Raw genomic sequence first — 16,170 nt, 5'->3', positions numbered from 1 at the left:
CCTAGGATGATGCCTTTGCTGTTAGGTTAGAATAGCTGGATTATAGATGGTTGAGTTTCATGGAGAAGTTTTTGTGGTTTTCAGAGTTTGGGTACTGGTAAATGCAGCAGATGAATGTTAATAAGTGAGGAAAGGAAACCTTTAGCCAGAGGAGGTCAAAAGCAAAGGATATAAAATTTGGCATTTTCTGGCAGGCAATGTCAGAATGTACAAAGGCATATTTGCCACCCTTGTGGCAAAATGAATCACAAAGCATATACTCTCATTGTAGGTAACAGTGGTTAATGTAACTGAATTTGGGTTTCTGTTTAAAAGGAGGCCTAGTTTAGATATCTGTAAGTGGTGATGAGTGTTGTTTATTTTGGAATTTATGCTGTGAATGTTCGTAGAGTGATTGTGGAAATACTTTTTTTTTTTTTTTTGTTAGGGATCCTGGTATGTTTGGAATATTGTGCTTGGTTTAATTTGTTTGGATGAAAAGTGTTAGCAGCATTGTTGCCTTTTTTGAATTCATAAGCATGATGTGTCTAATGTGCCCATCAGTGACCTTTGTAGTAATAAAGGGTTATTAAACAATAACTTATCTATGATGTTCTTGCAAGGTAGAATTCCTTAGAACGAGGCCGCCTCAGCTTACCAGTACTTATAAAGCTTTAAAAATTCATGTTTAGACAATCTGTTTGAACAAGTACAGTATAAAAAAACAACATTACTTTTTAGATGACCTGATATATGGATCATTATGAAAGAAAGTGGCAGTAAACCTAATATTAGAATCATATTTATCAAACTTAGCTCTTTTCTTTATGCAGATGATGTTGTACTCCTAAACACATCCAATGCAAATCTCCAGAATTATGTACTTAAATTGAATACAAATTTTGCATGAAAATCAGCAATAAAAAGATCAAATCTGAAAAAAAAAAAAAAAAAGGCAGAAACAGAAAACTTTTTTGTTAATCTAACTCTTATTCCTTTATGTCAATGATGCTGCATGAAATGCACAGTGAAATAATTGGACATTATCATAACTTAGTACAGTGGTATCTTGCTAATCCGAACCCTCCAGTAATCCGAATTGCTGTTTGAAAGAAAAAAAATTTATTTATTACATATTATTATTTTGTGTACTGTTATTTTTATTTAATAATTATTATTTTAACTATTATTTATTTATTTTATTATTATTACAGTACAGTATTTTTTTCATCCTGTCAATTGCACGGTTATACTGGAGGCCTATTTTGATTCATTGTGTGTTCATGTTTGCATTTTTATACTGTACAGTACTTACTCTATTGTCGGCATGAATCACAAATATACACAAAAAGAGGAAATTCAGAACGTGCATAATTTGGTTAAAAATATAAATCCAGATTGAAAGCCAAATGGCTATTTTTCTGGCATCCTTAATAATAATTAAGGGGATACAAATCCCTTGTTGTTCAACTGCCAGTAAGCAAAACTCTAAGATCGAGAACTACGAATCTATGAGTTTCATATATATACCGAAAAACTATCGGCGAATCCAAGTGTAAATGACCACTTGGTAGTACAACACCAAGGCAACTCGAAGCAAAGGTGGAGCAAGTTCCCTCACTATCCTTGATATTTTCTCATAATGTAAAAACACAGCCCCAAGGGGATGTAATACTGTAATTATATTATGAGGAGAGGTCACTACCCAGACCAGTTTCAACCTTTTTTGAGGTCTCATCAGTGAGTAGGTAGACCTGGAAGATAACAAGGTTTAAGTGAAAAGAACTTACATACCTTTACTATTATATATATATATATACAAACACACCTTTATGGCATTCGTATAGTAAAAGATGTAAGTTCTTTTCACTTAAACCTTGTTATCTTCCAGGTCTACCTACTCACTGATGAGACCTCAAAAAAGGCTGAAACCGGTCTGGGTAGTGATCTCTCCTCATAATGTAATTACAGTATTACATCCCCTAGGGGCTGTGTTTTTACATTATGAGAAAATATCAAGGATAGTGAGGGAGCCTGCTCCACCTTTGCTTCGAGCTGCTTTGGTGTTGTACTACCAAGTGGTCATTTACACTTGGATTTGCCGATAGTTTTTTGTATATATGAAACTCATAGATTCGTAGTTCTCAAGCTTAGAGTTTTGCTTACTGGCAGTTGAACAACAAGGAATTTGTATCCTCTGAATTATAAATCCAGATGTTGATATTTCACAAACAGATGTTATGGAATGGATCACAGGTAGAACCGAAAGTGAATTTGAAATCAAATCAGATGCTGAAATTATAAATATGACGCTACTGAATGAATTAGAAGATGATGATGACCATGAAGAACTCAAAGAAAAAAAAGTAAAACATGAAGAGGCAGCTGACAGTTTTAATATGTGTATAGAATGTGCTAAGTAGAATGATACGCCATTTCACAAAATTTTGTTGCTAATGGAGCTCCGAGAAGAAGCATTCGAAAAAAGTTTAGCTTCCAAGAAGCAAAAGAAAATTAGTGACTTTTTATAAAGAAATAAAAAACTTTTTTTTGTGTGTGTTGTTTTGTGAAACTTTTTTTTTTGTGTGTTGTGTACAAGAAAGTGATATTTTTTATGCAAATTAAGTTACGTACTGAACTATGCAATTTTATTAAATCAGAATCCTCAACAATACACAGGTACATACAAATTGAATTTTTTACTAAAATAAACTTGCGTACCGTTTTTTTTTTTTGTGTATTTTGTTTTACATTACAGTACAATAGCTTTTTTCTATCAGTTAATTTATTTACAGAATTAAATTAATGTACCATTAGAATCTGATTATTTTTTCATAAATGCTACTTATTGTTGTCTCTTGGGGGAAAAATTCGTTAATCCGAATGAGCATTCGGATTAACGAATGCTCATTCGGATTAGCGAGATAGCACTGTAATTAAAAAGCTGTTTGCAGGTGATGCAAAATTAGGGAGAGCAATGCAGAGTCCAACAGATATTAATACCTTACAGGAGGACTTGAACAGATTGCATGAATGGGCAGGCTAGTGGAACTGTTGGTTTAATGTCGCAAAGCATAAGGTTTTGAAATTTGATAAACAATGGGATGCAAAATATAGCTTGGTGCTATACTGCTTAAAACCTGAAAATTAAGTCTCCACACTGCACAAGTTGTGAACATGGCACATTGGATAATGGCAATGATAGGGAAGATTCTGACATGCAGAAATAAAGAGGTTATGATACCATTATCCATTATATAAAGCCTTGATCAGGCCTCAAATGGATTATTGTGCACAGATTTCGTCACTGGGTTTTCATGGTGACAAGGATAGGTTAGAAATTGTCTAGAGGAGATTCACAAAGATGGTCAGTGGTCTTTGGAATATAGAGTACGAGGACAGATTGAGAGAATGTAAATTGCAAAGCCTTGTGAATAGGAGAAAGGAGGGGATATGATTGAGACATATAAGCTAATCATGGGTTGTTATCAGTTTGACATGGAAGAGATTTTTCATAGAACAGGAAAGGGAGATAGCAAGATGCCATCCCTGTAAACTGGATAAGGAGGGTATGAACAGATTTTGTACATGAAGAGTGGTTGGTGAGTGGAATGCATTGCCTCAGTGTGTTGTAAATGTAAACACTGAATCAGTTTAAGGCACAGTTGGGTGAGCTCTCCGTGTGATAATGTGTACCTCTCACAATGAGTCTCTCACTCCATGGAGGTCAGATGTTAATAATAATAATAATAATAAAAACTAGTTTTCAATTCCACTGTGGTTATGTTACTCCTTCCAGCATGGATAATATACAGCTATCATTACTTCTTCAGTTAATTAGTGAATGCAATATTTATTTATTTTTTCTTCAAAAGGCTGTTTTGAAGAAAAAAAAATATTGCATTCACTAATTAACTGAAGAAGTAATGATAGCTATATATTATCCATGCCGGAAGGAATAACAAAACCACAGTGGCATTGAAAACTAGTTTTTATTATTATTATTAACATCTGACCTCCATGGAGTCAGAGACTCATTGTGAGAGGTATACACTATCACACAGAGAGCTCATTCAACTGTGCCTTAAACTGATTAAAAAAAATGATGAAAAATAGAAGAGAGCATACAGAATAAATTTTTAGCAACAATGTTTTTCTCCCACTCCCCAAATAAAACAAATACATACAGCATTAATTCCAGACAGCTGCTGTGAGAGCATCACCACCACTGCAATGCATAAAGGAGTGCGAAGAGTAAGATTATGCCACATTTCATAAAGTGTTACCTGTAAAATCAAATCAGTATTAAAAATGAAATGATCAGAACTGCATTTATTACCTTTACATTCACATGACAAAAATACATGATGAGTAATTGGTTTGATTTTTATTGGCAACACTGCTTTTTTTAAGCTCATGATGAGGCTTAGTGGAATGAAAACAGCACAGATTTAATGAAATTATTAAATAATTTAGAAAAATTAATTAAACATTGGTTTAATGGCTCCAATATTTTTCCTCTGTCACAGAGGCATCATCTGAGATATAATATAGAAATTGCAATAACACACACAAGCAATAAATTCAAGTTGTTAGATTAGAAGCTTGAAGTCCTAAAAGGGGTGCCATTCTATCAGCACTGGTAGTTTAGACTTAGTTGGTTGTCAAATCTTGGGAGACACACAACAATATTTATTAAAATTTGTTTGTTTTCTTAAAATATGCTGCTGATTTAAAAAAAAAAAAAAAAGTCAAGTTTGTATTTGCTGCATTTGCTCAATTTGATTCTCTACAAAGTATGTAAGGCATGGTGATCCACATCAGACGTACTATAGCAGTGGATATATGTCTTCCATTTCTCAAGACAGATGTTCGATCACAAACATCCATGCCGACGGCAGGATTCGAACCTGCAGCCTTTTGGTTGCATAGCGGATACCCTAACCATTCAGCCAATTAGACAGGAATGGGGCAATAATGCTATGCATTATGGGAAAGGTCACTATCTAGACCAGTTTCAACCTTTATTGTCCTCAGTAAAGACTGAGACCTCAGTAAGACTTCAATAAAGGCTGAAACCGTTCTGGGTAGTGTTTTTCCATAATGCATAGCATTATACATACTTGTAAGGATATGTGCATTGCATTATGGGATACTAAGGCAAATGATGTGAAGTTATTAGCCTCTATATACGAGTTGCCCAGTCCTGAAAATGCTTCAGGCACAAACTTTGTTTGCATAAAGGACTAAACCAAGTATACAATTTCTTGGTACCTTTAATTTATAGTATAACCAAGTGAAAAAACTTCCAACAATAAATACTTGGTACAGCAAGGAACAGTTGATCCTTAGGAGAGCAAATAAGAACAGAAACTTCATATAATGAAGAAAGGAATGAATGCAAGGAAGAAAGCAGTGTGAAGATTATATCTGTAAGTGTTGGTTAGTATTTCTCAGGTGTCACAGATATAGGGAACACTAATATCATTAGTGTGGTCTATAAGTTGAGCGGAAGCAGTTAATTTGTTAATTGGGGGATGGGGGGGGGAGAGATTCCTTATCAATGTTTTTTATGATAACACTATTTCAGGGAGGAGAAGAAATGTGGAAACGTTTGAATGTATTTGAGTGAACAAGTTTTTCGCACAGATAGATATATTTAATTAAAAAAGATCAATAATATCAGGAGAGAAAAGATTTTCTAGAAGTGTCAGAAAGAGGAATATCAGTAAAAAGAGAGGAAACATCAACGCTTACCATCATATCATTATTATCTAAAACTAAATTCTGGATTAAAGATTTGAATGAGTAGAATATTTAATATAAGATGAAGAATGATCTGTAGGTTGGGTTAAGGATTTAGCTAACTGTTTGGCTAACTTAAAATGCTTTTCCCTGATCTCACAGATCTTTTTAATTTCACCATTCATTTTGGCTACTTCACATGGAAAGATACCATTATAAACAGACTGAGGGCACAACTATGGGCTCTCTCCTCTGTCCTACTCTAACCAATAATTATATGGAACATTTTAAAAGCATACTTTTGATAATGCCATTCTCAAACTTTCTATACATGAGACACAGTGATGAAGTGTTCTCTATTTAACTGCATGGTTCAGACACATCAATTGCTCCCCCCCCCTTCCTCCTATATCTCAACAGACAACACCCCAGAATCCAATTCTATAGCAAAAGAAAACAATAACAGCCTGCCTTTTCTATATACTCTAAACATGTTTCCACCCTGTCTTTCTCAGTTTATAGAAAACCCACCACCACAAGTAGATACACACAAACTTTCATCATCATCATCACCATCATCCGCCCTCTCATTACTCAATAGTAATGTGGTGTTACCAAAACCCTTGTTAACAGAGCCTCCAATCTCTGCACTACTAAGTTTCTTGTTCTTGCAACTTATATTATAATAACAATTGGGCATCTGCAAACATCTACCCAGAAGAATATAAGAAATACATTTGCTGCCATAAGTATGGTCAGTCAGGTCTATCTCATCATGCCTTGGATACTTTGCAAAGAATCAAATGGAAGAATGCTACGCTTCATCACAACAAATGCAAATTTGAAAAACTTTTTTTTTAGAATCAGCAGAACATTTAAAAAGCAAAAAACAAAAAAACATGCAATCCATTATTAAAGGTGTGCTGGATGAGAGGACGCACAAGGCATGCTTTCCATGTGATAAAATGAATACAGTGATTGAGGCATTGGATATGAGGAGGGAGCAAGCAAAGGAGGGAGTTGATGGTTTTAATAGGTACAAATGACTTGACAAAGGACAAAGAGCATGTCAGAATGGATATCAGGAGGCTAATTAGACGGATAAAAGAGAATAGTATGACAGGAAGGGTATTAAGCGTGTTGCCTAGGTATGACAGTGGTGAGATAAGGTGATGAGCAAGGATTATGAATGATGTGTTAGCAGAAATGTGTGAAAAGAAATGAGTACAGTTTGTTAATGTGTGGAATGAGTTTTAAGGACACAGTGAATATATAATAGATGGACTGCATTTGAGTGGTTATGGTGTGAGTCGCTTAGAGAGACTGCTGCTGGAAGGTAGAAAAGTGAGTAGAGAGAATGAATCAGATCAAGTGGGAAGTGATCTGGAAGAGCAGGAGAGTAAGAGAGAAGAGATTGAACAGATAGTTATGAAAGAGGAAGTGAGTGGCATGAGTATGGAAAATAAAAGAATGGGTGTGCAAGAGGAACAGGGAAACGGAGAGGCTCAAGGTGGACAGGGGTACACAGCGTAAGAAAGGTGGATGCTCAAATGGATGTGAAAGCATGTTTAGACAGGAAAGGAATGGGATGACCTGGGATCAAGAGCAAACAGTTGGAATTGAAGAGTGTTCTAAAATGAATAAGCAGACAGGGAAATAGCCCCAGTTCAGCATGGAGAGATCACATTGAATGAGTGGTATCAGTGGAACTAGCTATAGATCCAGGAATGAGATGTTGTGTTTGTATACAAATACTAGAAGTGTAAGAAACAAGGCAGATGAAATAGCTGCACTAATTGAGTCTGTTCACCTAAAAATTGTTGGAATAAGTGAGACATGGTTAAATAAGGATGACATCCTGAAAGGAACAGAGATGGAAGCGTATGATGTGTTTCGTGAAAATAAAAAGGGTAAAATGGGAGACGGAAGTTCTATGGATGATAGAGAAAGAATTATGTCCTTACAAAGTAGATATGCAAGATGGAAATAGTGCCAGTGGTTTTGAGGCAATATGGTGTGAGATAGAGGTGAATGGAATGAAATAATTGGTTGGATGTTGTTATAGACTAGGTAATGTGGATGGTAGTGATAACGAAATGTATGATCAAATTAGCCAAGCAAATAAGAAAAGAGTGATCATTATGGGCGATTTTAAATACAGCAATATAGATTGGAATGATGAGATAGCAACTGGAAGTAAAGAAAATGAGTTTCTTGAGTTTTTCAGGGATAACTACCTCAGACAGTATGTTACAGAAGGCAAGCGAGGATTGAGGGTCTTCGATTTGGTCATCTCATCAGTGGATGTAATTATAAATGGGGTGTCAAATCACCCACCAATTGCTGAGAGTGACCGTGAGGTGATTATCTGAGTGGTTGCCAGCACTGTGAGAAAAGGGTATATGTGGAACTGCAAGGGGGGGTGTGATGGGGTGATTATGAAGAGCTCAGGAGACAGTTTGCCGGTGTAGCATGGAATGAGGAGTTAACTGGAAAAAAGATCAAAGCAGCTTGTGAGATTTTCAAGAAGTATCTAGTAGATGCAATATCTAAATATATTCCAAGGGTGAGAAGTTTAAATAAGGTAGGTGTGAAGTGGATGAATAAAGAGATTAAGCATGCGATACAGAGAAAAAGGGCATTATGGAGGCAGCATAAGAAAAGTGGAAATAACCAATTCCATGAGGACTACAAAGAGCAGGCAAGGTGGGTGCCTTGATTTGTAAGGGTAGCAAAAGTGAAGGTATGAAAAGCAGTTAGCTAATGAAGCCAAAATGAATCCTAAGGAGTTCTTTCGATATTTAGCCAGCAAAAGAAAGAATTCTCGTAGACAGGCTTATATGTTGGTTATGAATTTCTAAATCACTTAAGGAATTGAACAACGTAGATCCGAATATAAATTAAAGTACACTTTAATAAATATTTCCGATATTTCGGCAACATCATGTTGCCATTTTCAAAAGGAACTTACAAAAAGGCACGTGCATGCAGGCACTACAACACAGTAACTGAGAATGAAGAGATGATGCTATTGTTCTCCTAGAAGTCCTGATAGTGCCCTCTAGCGGGCTAAGTAGGTATTCTTGGCTGTTGGGCTGAAGGTCTGCTGATGTATGCCTCCCAAATTTGGGGCAGTCGCATACAACCAAATTTGTTGAGGTTTGGAGAGTTTCTTAGGGCTGAGGCTGATTCTGGAAATATTTATTAAAGCGTACTTTCATTTATATTCGGATCTAAGTTGTTCAATTCCTTAAGTGATTTAGAAAAGAAACAATGATTATTTAAGGATGACACTGATTGGAGAAAATGGTATACAGATAGCTGTTGTGGAAGATGTGGTGGATATACTTAATTAGCAGTTCATAAAGGTCTTTCAATCTTGTGAATGTGACTTCATGGAGAGATTGAGAGCAGTTGATGATGGTAAGGAGAGACTGACAGTAAGTGAGCAAGCGGTGTATGCGGAGTTCAGCAAACTAGATGTTAATAAGACTGTGGGACTTGATAATATATCACCATGTATTCTGAAGGAATGTGCCAGGGAGTTGACGCCGGCCTTGACATATTTTTTTAATACAAGTCTTACACTGGGTCGAGTTCCTAAGGAGTGAAAGGAGGACAAGATTGTGCTACTTCATAAAGGAGGTGATAGAACTCAAGCATCAAACACCTGAGGCAAAGATAGGCCTATCTGTGTCTCAGGTATTGTAGTTAATTGTTGAAGAAGCTTGTGAGAACTAGGATCCAGAATTGGATTGACAACAATGGTATTATCTTTGATGGACAGTATTGATTTCCTAACGGGAGGTCTTGTTTTAGTAATCTACTTATTTATTACAATAATGTGACTGCTTCCTTGGACAGAGGAGAAGGATACACAGTAATACACTTAGATTTCGCAAAGGCTTTTGATAGATTACCGCATAATAAGTTGATAGTCAAACTGGAGTGGATGGGGTTGGATATTAGATTGGTGCAGTGGATTTGAGACTGGCTATCTGATAGGTATCAACAAGTTGTGTATGGGGAAGCGATATCGAGGAAAAGGAAAGTCATTAGTTGTGTGCCTCAGTGTTCTGTTTTAGGACCATTACTGTTTAACTTGTATATTAATGATATTGGTGAAGATTTGGATGGAGATATTCAGTTGTTTGTAGATGATACAAAGTTGGGACGAACCATGAAGAGTAGAGAAGATGATGTTGTGACCTTACAAGAAGACTTGAATAAATTGAGTGATTGGGCATGGGAATGGGGATGTGAGTTCAGTGTTGCAAAATGTAAGGTTTAAAATTTGGAAAACAAAGATGGGATGCAGAATTTATGCTTGGTGAGGATATATAGTCGGATGTGGAAGAAATAAGAGATCTGGGGGTGATAGTGGATAGGGATCTGATATTTAGGGGACACATAGCCAGAATTGTGAAGACAACACAAAGGCTTCTGGGAATGTTACGGAGGACACTGACTTGTAGACGTAGGGAGATTCTTGTTCCATTGTATAAGGCTTTGATTAGACCACACATAGACTATTGTGCCGATATTTAGTCACCTCATTTTCAGAAGGACAAAGAGATGTTGGAAAGGGTTCCAGAGGCAATTGACTAACGTAGTTTCTAACTTCTGGAATTTTGAATATGAGATAAGATTGAGAAGATGCAATTTGCAGAGTCTGGTTGACAGGAAGAAGAGGAGAGATATGATAGAGGCCTACAAGTTAGTAAGGGGTTGTTATACGATCAATGTTGGAGAGGTTCTACAGAAAATAGTGGGAGATCAGTAGAGAACCAGAGGTCATCCCTGGAAACTGTATAAAGAGGGTGTGAGTAGGGAAGTGATAAGCAGGTTTTTTCATGCAGAGTTGTGAATGATTGGAATGCCTTGCCTTAGAGTGTGGTGTCTGCAGAGAATTTGAGTGTGTTTAAAGCATGGTATAATGCACTGTGTGTATGATAAAAGGACCTCCCAGATGAGTCTTTGACTCCATGGGGTCTTGGGTAATAATAATAATAATCTTAACAAAGATGGTTTTATCAAACCTCCCATGATTAGGGAAATTTTAATTGTTAGGCCTCCTATGTAACAGCTAAGGCTACCCATCAGCACCCACAGAGGGTGTCCCTCACAGGACTTTAGGATTTCATTATAATTTTTTGCTCTTATTGTTTTGTGTAATTTTGTGTGTTGTTGCAATTTTAATATTGTATCCCTGATGATGTCTCAGTGACTGAGATGAAATACAGGATTCATTAAGTATGTGTTTGTTTATATACATGTACAGGTGGAATTCTTGGCATTAGCTGGCTCATCCTGGCCAAAGGTTATCACTATGCAGTCATCAGTGGCTTACTGGAAATAAATGTGGACCCTACTTATATCCACATGATAAAAGAAATTAACAAAAATCAGACCACACAAATAACCCTATTTGATCAACCTATAAATATAAAGAGAGGAGTCCGGCAAGGTGATGTGATCTCCCAAATCTATTTTACCAGCACTTTAGAATACATTCTGAAAAAAATAGACCTAAGCAGAGGAATAAGTATAGATGGTGAAAAGCTACAAATTCATTCTTATGTTTGCCGATGATCTAGTACTGATATCCCACAACCCAAAAGACCTGGAAGAAATGGGTGAGCAGTAAGATAGGCTTATAAATGAATCTAGAAAAAAACGAAATGGATCAAAAACATCTACACAAGTGACAGTCACCTATGTATTGATAACATCCCTATAGAACAAGTTGACTCATGCAAGTACTTAAGACAAACAATACAAATGAATAATGATTTATCTGAAGAACAAAAAGAAAGTAAGCTGCATGGCTATCATTCAACAGACTAAATAAACACTTACTGATATAAATCTTGACATCTCTCCAAAGGCAAAACTATTTAATAGTGATATTCTACTATCACTCAACATATGGATCAGAAACATGGAACACAACAAAAAAAGAAGAAGAGACTCTCAGAATAACTCAGCGTGCAATAGAACGCAGGATTTGTAACATCAGCAGAATGGAACATGTTAGAAACATGGAACTAAGAAAGAGATCAGGCATAAAAGATGTGGTAACTGCAGTATATGAAAGCAAGATGAGATGAGCAGGTCGCATAGCCAGACTCAACAATAACAGATGGACATATAGAATACTCAACTGGCAACCAAGAATAAAGAGAAAACCAGGAAGACCACCTACAAGATGGGAAGATCCACTAGTGAAATCTATGGGTATAACATGGAGGAGAGAGGCTCAAGATCGAGATCGTAGGAGGCATCTTTGTGACCTGCACTCATGGAGAAAATTGAGTGAAACACGGGTCCATCAAGGTATCAGATTACAGATGGGTTTATAATCTAATCTTCCCCTTGAGAACTATCCCCACTCTACCTACCTCTCCAGCCCTCCTCCTTCACTTTACAGAAACACTGCTACAGCTGCAAAATCAATTAAAAACAAACCATTTCATTGGAAACGTCTACTAAAAGAAATTGTCTCTCAATTCACGAAAACAATAACATTATTTGTGGGTTAGAATATGGTGCGTGCAAAAAATGGTGAAGTGTGTAAAGTTTTCTTTGTCCTCTTCAACAGTATTGGCACTGAAAAACAACAAAACCGAAACAAAAAATTTTAGAAAGTGCAAGCATATAAATGCAGTGAAGCACTGCTTCAATGGTAAGTGCTGGATTGTTAATAGATGGTCCCAATCCTGAAGGTACAATTGGAAAAATTAGCTAAAAATTATTAGGTGTATTGTTTTAAGTTTTAAAATAATGGACAAATATCATCATCTTTTCATTGAACATCCATAGATGCTGTATGGTCACTCTGATATCACACCAGTACTTGCCATACAGTCCTGTTGCATACTTTTCTGGAGGCTTCAACTCTCTGAAGATCAGTCAGTCCACACACACACACACATGCCATCCATCTATCCATCTCACTGATGGTCTGCCCCTTCCTCTCCCATGACCACCCATGGAGTCAAAGACTCATCTAGAAGGTCCTTTTATCATACATGCAGTTCATCACAGAACCCCTTAAACACATTCAGATTCTCTGAAGACACCATACTCTCAAGCAAGGCATTCTAATCATTCGCAACTCTGTAGAAAGTTTTTTACCTTGGGTATACTATATGTTAAAGATACCAAGCAATTTTATAAACTTGGTTTTAATCCTTTTTCCTAAGTAAGCAAACAGACAAGTAAGTCAAGTTTGCACCTGAGCATAGTTCAGGTCTGAGGCAAACTCGTGGTAAAGGTGGAGTAAGTCTGATCACTTTCCTTAGTATTTCCCCTAATGCAAAGCACATCCCCTTGTGTAGATGTATGATGCTATGCATTAAAGGCAAGAGCCACTACCCAGACCGATTTCCCTGTTTAAGTGCGGGATAACCTCTCCAAAAACTCATGAGCGCCCCCGGATCACCCAATAGTGAGCAACCCGCAGGATCAAAAATTCAGAAACTCAGCATTGTTCCCCTCAGTAACAGACTCACCCTGCACCTGAGAAGAACTCTGAGAACCCGTTGGCTCTACACCGTGGCAGGCTCCCCCACCACCGAGCAGAGTTGCTCATTTGCTCATCTGAGGGGGGTAACAGCAACAGTCATGCCTCAGTTAACTTCACAGGCTACAGCATTGCTATTCATCCCCTCCCCCACACACACTCACTGAGGGCCCTGGGTGACAGAAACAGCTGAGCCTCAGTTAAAACTTCATAGGCTACAGCATTGCCATCATCACCCAAGCTTCCAACTGGTTTCAACCTTTATTGAGGTCTCATCAGTGAGAGCCAGACCCAAAAATGCCAAGATTGCATTTTTGGGTCTGGTAATGCAGAGCTTATAAATTTTACCTAAACCAGTTGCCACAAGGTGCTTGACTTTATTAAATAAAAATCTCAGGATGACAGTAAGATATAGAAAGTTTTTTACCTTGGGTATTCTATATATTAAAGATACCAAGCAATTTTATAAACTTGGTTTTAATCCTTTTTCCCAAGTAAGCAACAGACAAGTAAGTCAAACGTGTAGAAAGGCTTATGTGTTCGTCGTACATGTCGTTTTATTTTTGACGGTATATATCTGAATACAAAATTATAAGTAAATAATAATTTATTGACTTGTTGCTGATATTCCTAGAATATCTAGAATTCTTAATAAATATGAACTATGCAGTATTCAGACCGTGTGTCAAATTAGCAACTCTCATCCATTCACCCAAGGACAGCATCCCTCCTTTATCACACCCAGGAGTCTACGAAGTACCCTGCTCGTGTGATCAAGCTTACTATGGTCAAACAGGAAGAACTGTGAACATCCGCATTAGAGAACATAAAAGATACATCCGGCACTATCACTATGGCAAGTCAGGCCTAGCAGACCATGCTTTGGATACCCCTGCACACAGAATCAACTGGAAGAAAACAAAAGTACTGCACATAAACTCTTACAAGTCAGAGAGATTGTTCTTAGAAGCAACAGAAGCTTTGAAACATACTCCAAATCTCAACAAATATGGCTGTATAAATTTGCCTAAGTTCTGGGAGACAGTCATTTTAAGACATAACTAGTACCAGCTTTTTCTCTCCTTTTTTTCTCTCTGTTTTTTAGAACTTTAGTCTTTGTGTAGTAACTGCAATTTCTTTTTTCAGATAGAGGGTGCCTAATTAGGACTTGAGTCTTTGTGTTGCTGTTACAATTTTGTCAAACTAGTCCGTTGATTACACCATGCTGTTGTAGTCTTGTATATTTTGACAAACTGTGTTTTTGTGCTCTGAAGATGCAGGTTATAACACCAGCGAAATATCAGCAATAAGTCAAATTATTATTTACTTATAATTTTGTGTTCAGATATATATACCGTCAAAAATAAAACAACAGACAAGTAAGTCAAGTTTGTGCCTGAACATAGTTCAGGTCTGAGGCAACTCATGGTAAAGGTGGAGTAAGCTCTGATCACTTTCCTTAGTATTTCCCCTAATGCAAAGCACATCCCCTTGCTGGTCTTTTGGGTCTGGCTCCCACTGACAAGACCTCAATAATGGTTGAAACTGGTCTGGGTAGTGGCCCTTGCCTTTAATGCATAGCATCATATATCTCTGCAAGGGGATGTGCTTTGCATTAGGGGAAATACTAAGAAAAGTGATCAGATCTTACTCCACCTTTACAATGAGTTGCCTCAGACCAACTATATTCAGGTGCAAACTTGACTTACTTGTCTGTTTGCTTACTTGGGAAAAAGGATTAAAACCAAGTTTATAAAATTGCTTGGTATCTTTAACATTCATAACTCTGCATGAATAAACCTACTTCTCACTCCCCTGCTCACATCATCCTTATACAGCTTCCAGGGATCACTCCTGATCTCCCACGGTTTTCTGTAGAACCTCTCCAACATTAATCCTGTAACAACCCATTACTAACTTGTAGGTCTCTATCATATCTCGCCTCTTCCTCCTATCCACTAGACTATAAATTGCATCTTCTCAACCTTCCCTCACATTTGATGTTCCAGAGGTCAGAAACTACCTTAGTTAATCGCCTCTGAACCCTTTCCAGCATCTCTTCGTCCTTTTGAAAATCAGATGAACATATCTGTGCATAGTAGTCTATGTGTGGCCTAGTCAAAACCTTATACAATGGAACAAGAATCTCCCTACTTCTACAAGTCAGTGTCCTCTGCATCATTCGCAGAAGTCTTTATGTTGTCCTCACAATTTTGGCAATGTGTTCCTTAAATTTCAGATAATTATGCACTATCACCCCAAGATCTATTATTTCCTCCACCTCTGACAATATATATCCCATCTTTGTTTCTCAAATTTTAAAACCTGATGAGATGATCAAATCCAAGACCCTCAATCCTTGTGTGCCTTCTGTTACATACTCTCTGAGGTAGTTGTCCTTCAAAAACTCAAGAAATTCATTTTCTTTACTTCCACTTGCTATCTCATCTTCCCAGTCTATATTGTCATAATTCAATTAGCCCATAATGATCACCCTTTTCTTATTGGCTTGGCTAATTTGATTATACATTTCGTAGTCACTACCATCGACATTACCAGGTCTATAACAACATCCAACCAAGTATTTCATTCTATTCACCTATATCTCACACCATACTGCCTCAAAACCACTAGCACTATTTCCCTCTTCATTCTCTACTTTGTATGGACATAACTCTTTCTCTATCATCAATAGCATTCCCCCTCCCTTTTTACCCTTTTTATTTTCATGAAACACATCATACCCTTCCATCCCTATTCCTGTCAGGATGTTGTCCTCATCCAACCATATCTCACTTATTCCAACAATTTTTTGGTGAACAGACACAATTAATGGAACCAATTCATTTGCCCTATTTCTTACACTTCTAGCATTTGTATATAAACACAGCAGCTCATTCCTGGATCTATAGCTAGTTCCA

The 16,170-nt window shown here is 37.0% G+C and overlaps 1 protein-coding gene across 2 annotated transcripts in view; it reads right to left on the bottom strand.

Annotated features, from left to right (window-relative positions):
* LOC150104416 (solute carrier family 2, facilitated glucose transporter member 1-like) overlaps positions 1–16,170 on the bottom strand; it is a 454,614-nt gene that overhangs the window by 94,438 nt on the left and 344,006 nt on the right. Inside the window, exon 7 of one of the 2 annotated variants that reach the window (XM_090396365.1) lies at positions 4,167–4,265. The exons of the other annotated variant lie outside the window; for it this stretch is intronic. Within the exon in view, the coding sequence (XP_090252491.1) occupies positions 4,167–4,265 (99 nt within the window). The remainder of the gene's footprint in view (positions 1–4,166; positions 4,266–16,170) is intronic. 2 annotated transcript variants of the gene reach the window in all.

The sequence above is a fragment of the Typopeltis vanoorti genome, chromosome 8, assembly GCF_054136105.1.
Source record: "Typopeltis vanoorti isolate ZY-2024b chromosome 8, IOZ_Tvanoo_1.0, whole genome shotgun sequence".
Taxonomy (NCBI): domain Eukaryota; kingdom Metazoa; phylum Arthropoda; class Arachnida; order Uropygi; family Thelyphonidae; genus Typopeltis; species Typopeltis vanoorti.
The sequence above is the reverse complement of the archived record's forward strand: the minus strand, read 5'-3'. Positions and strand labels throughout refer to the sequence as shown.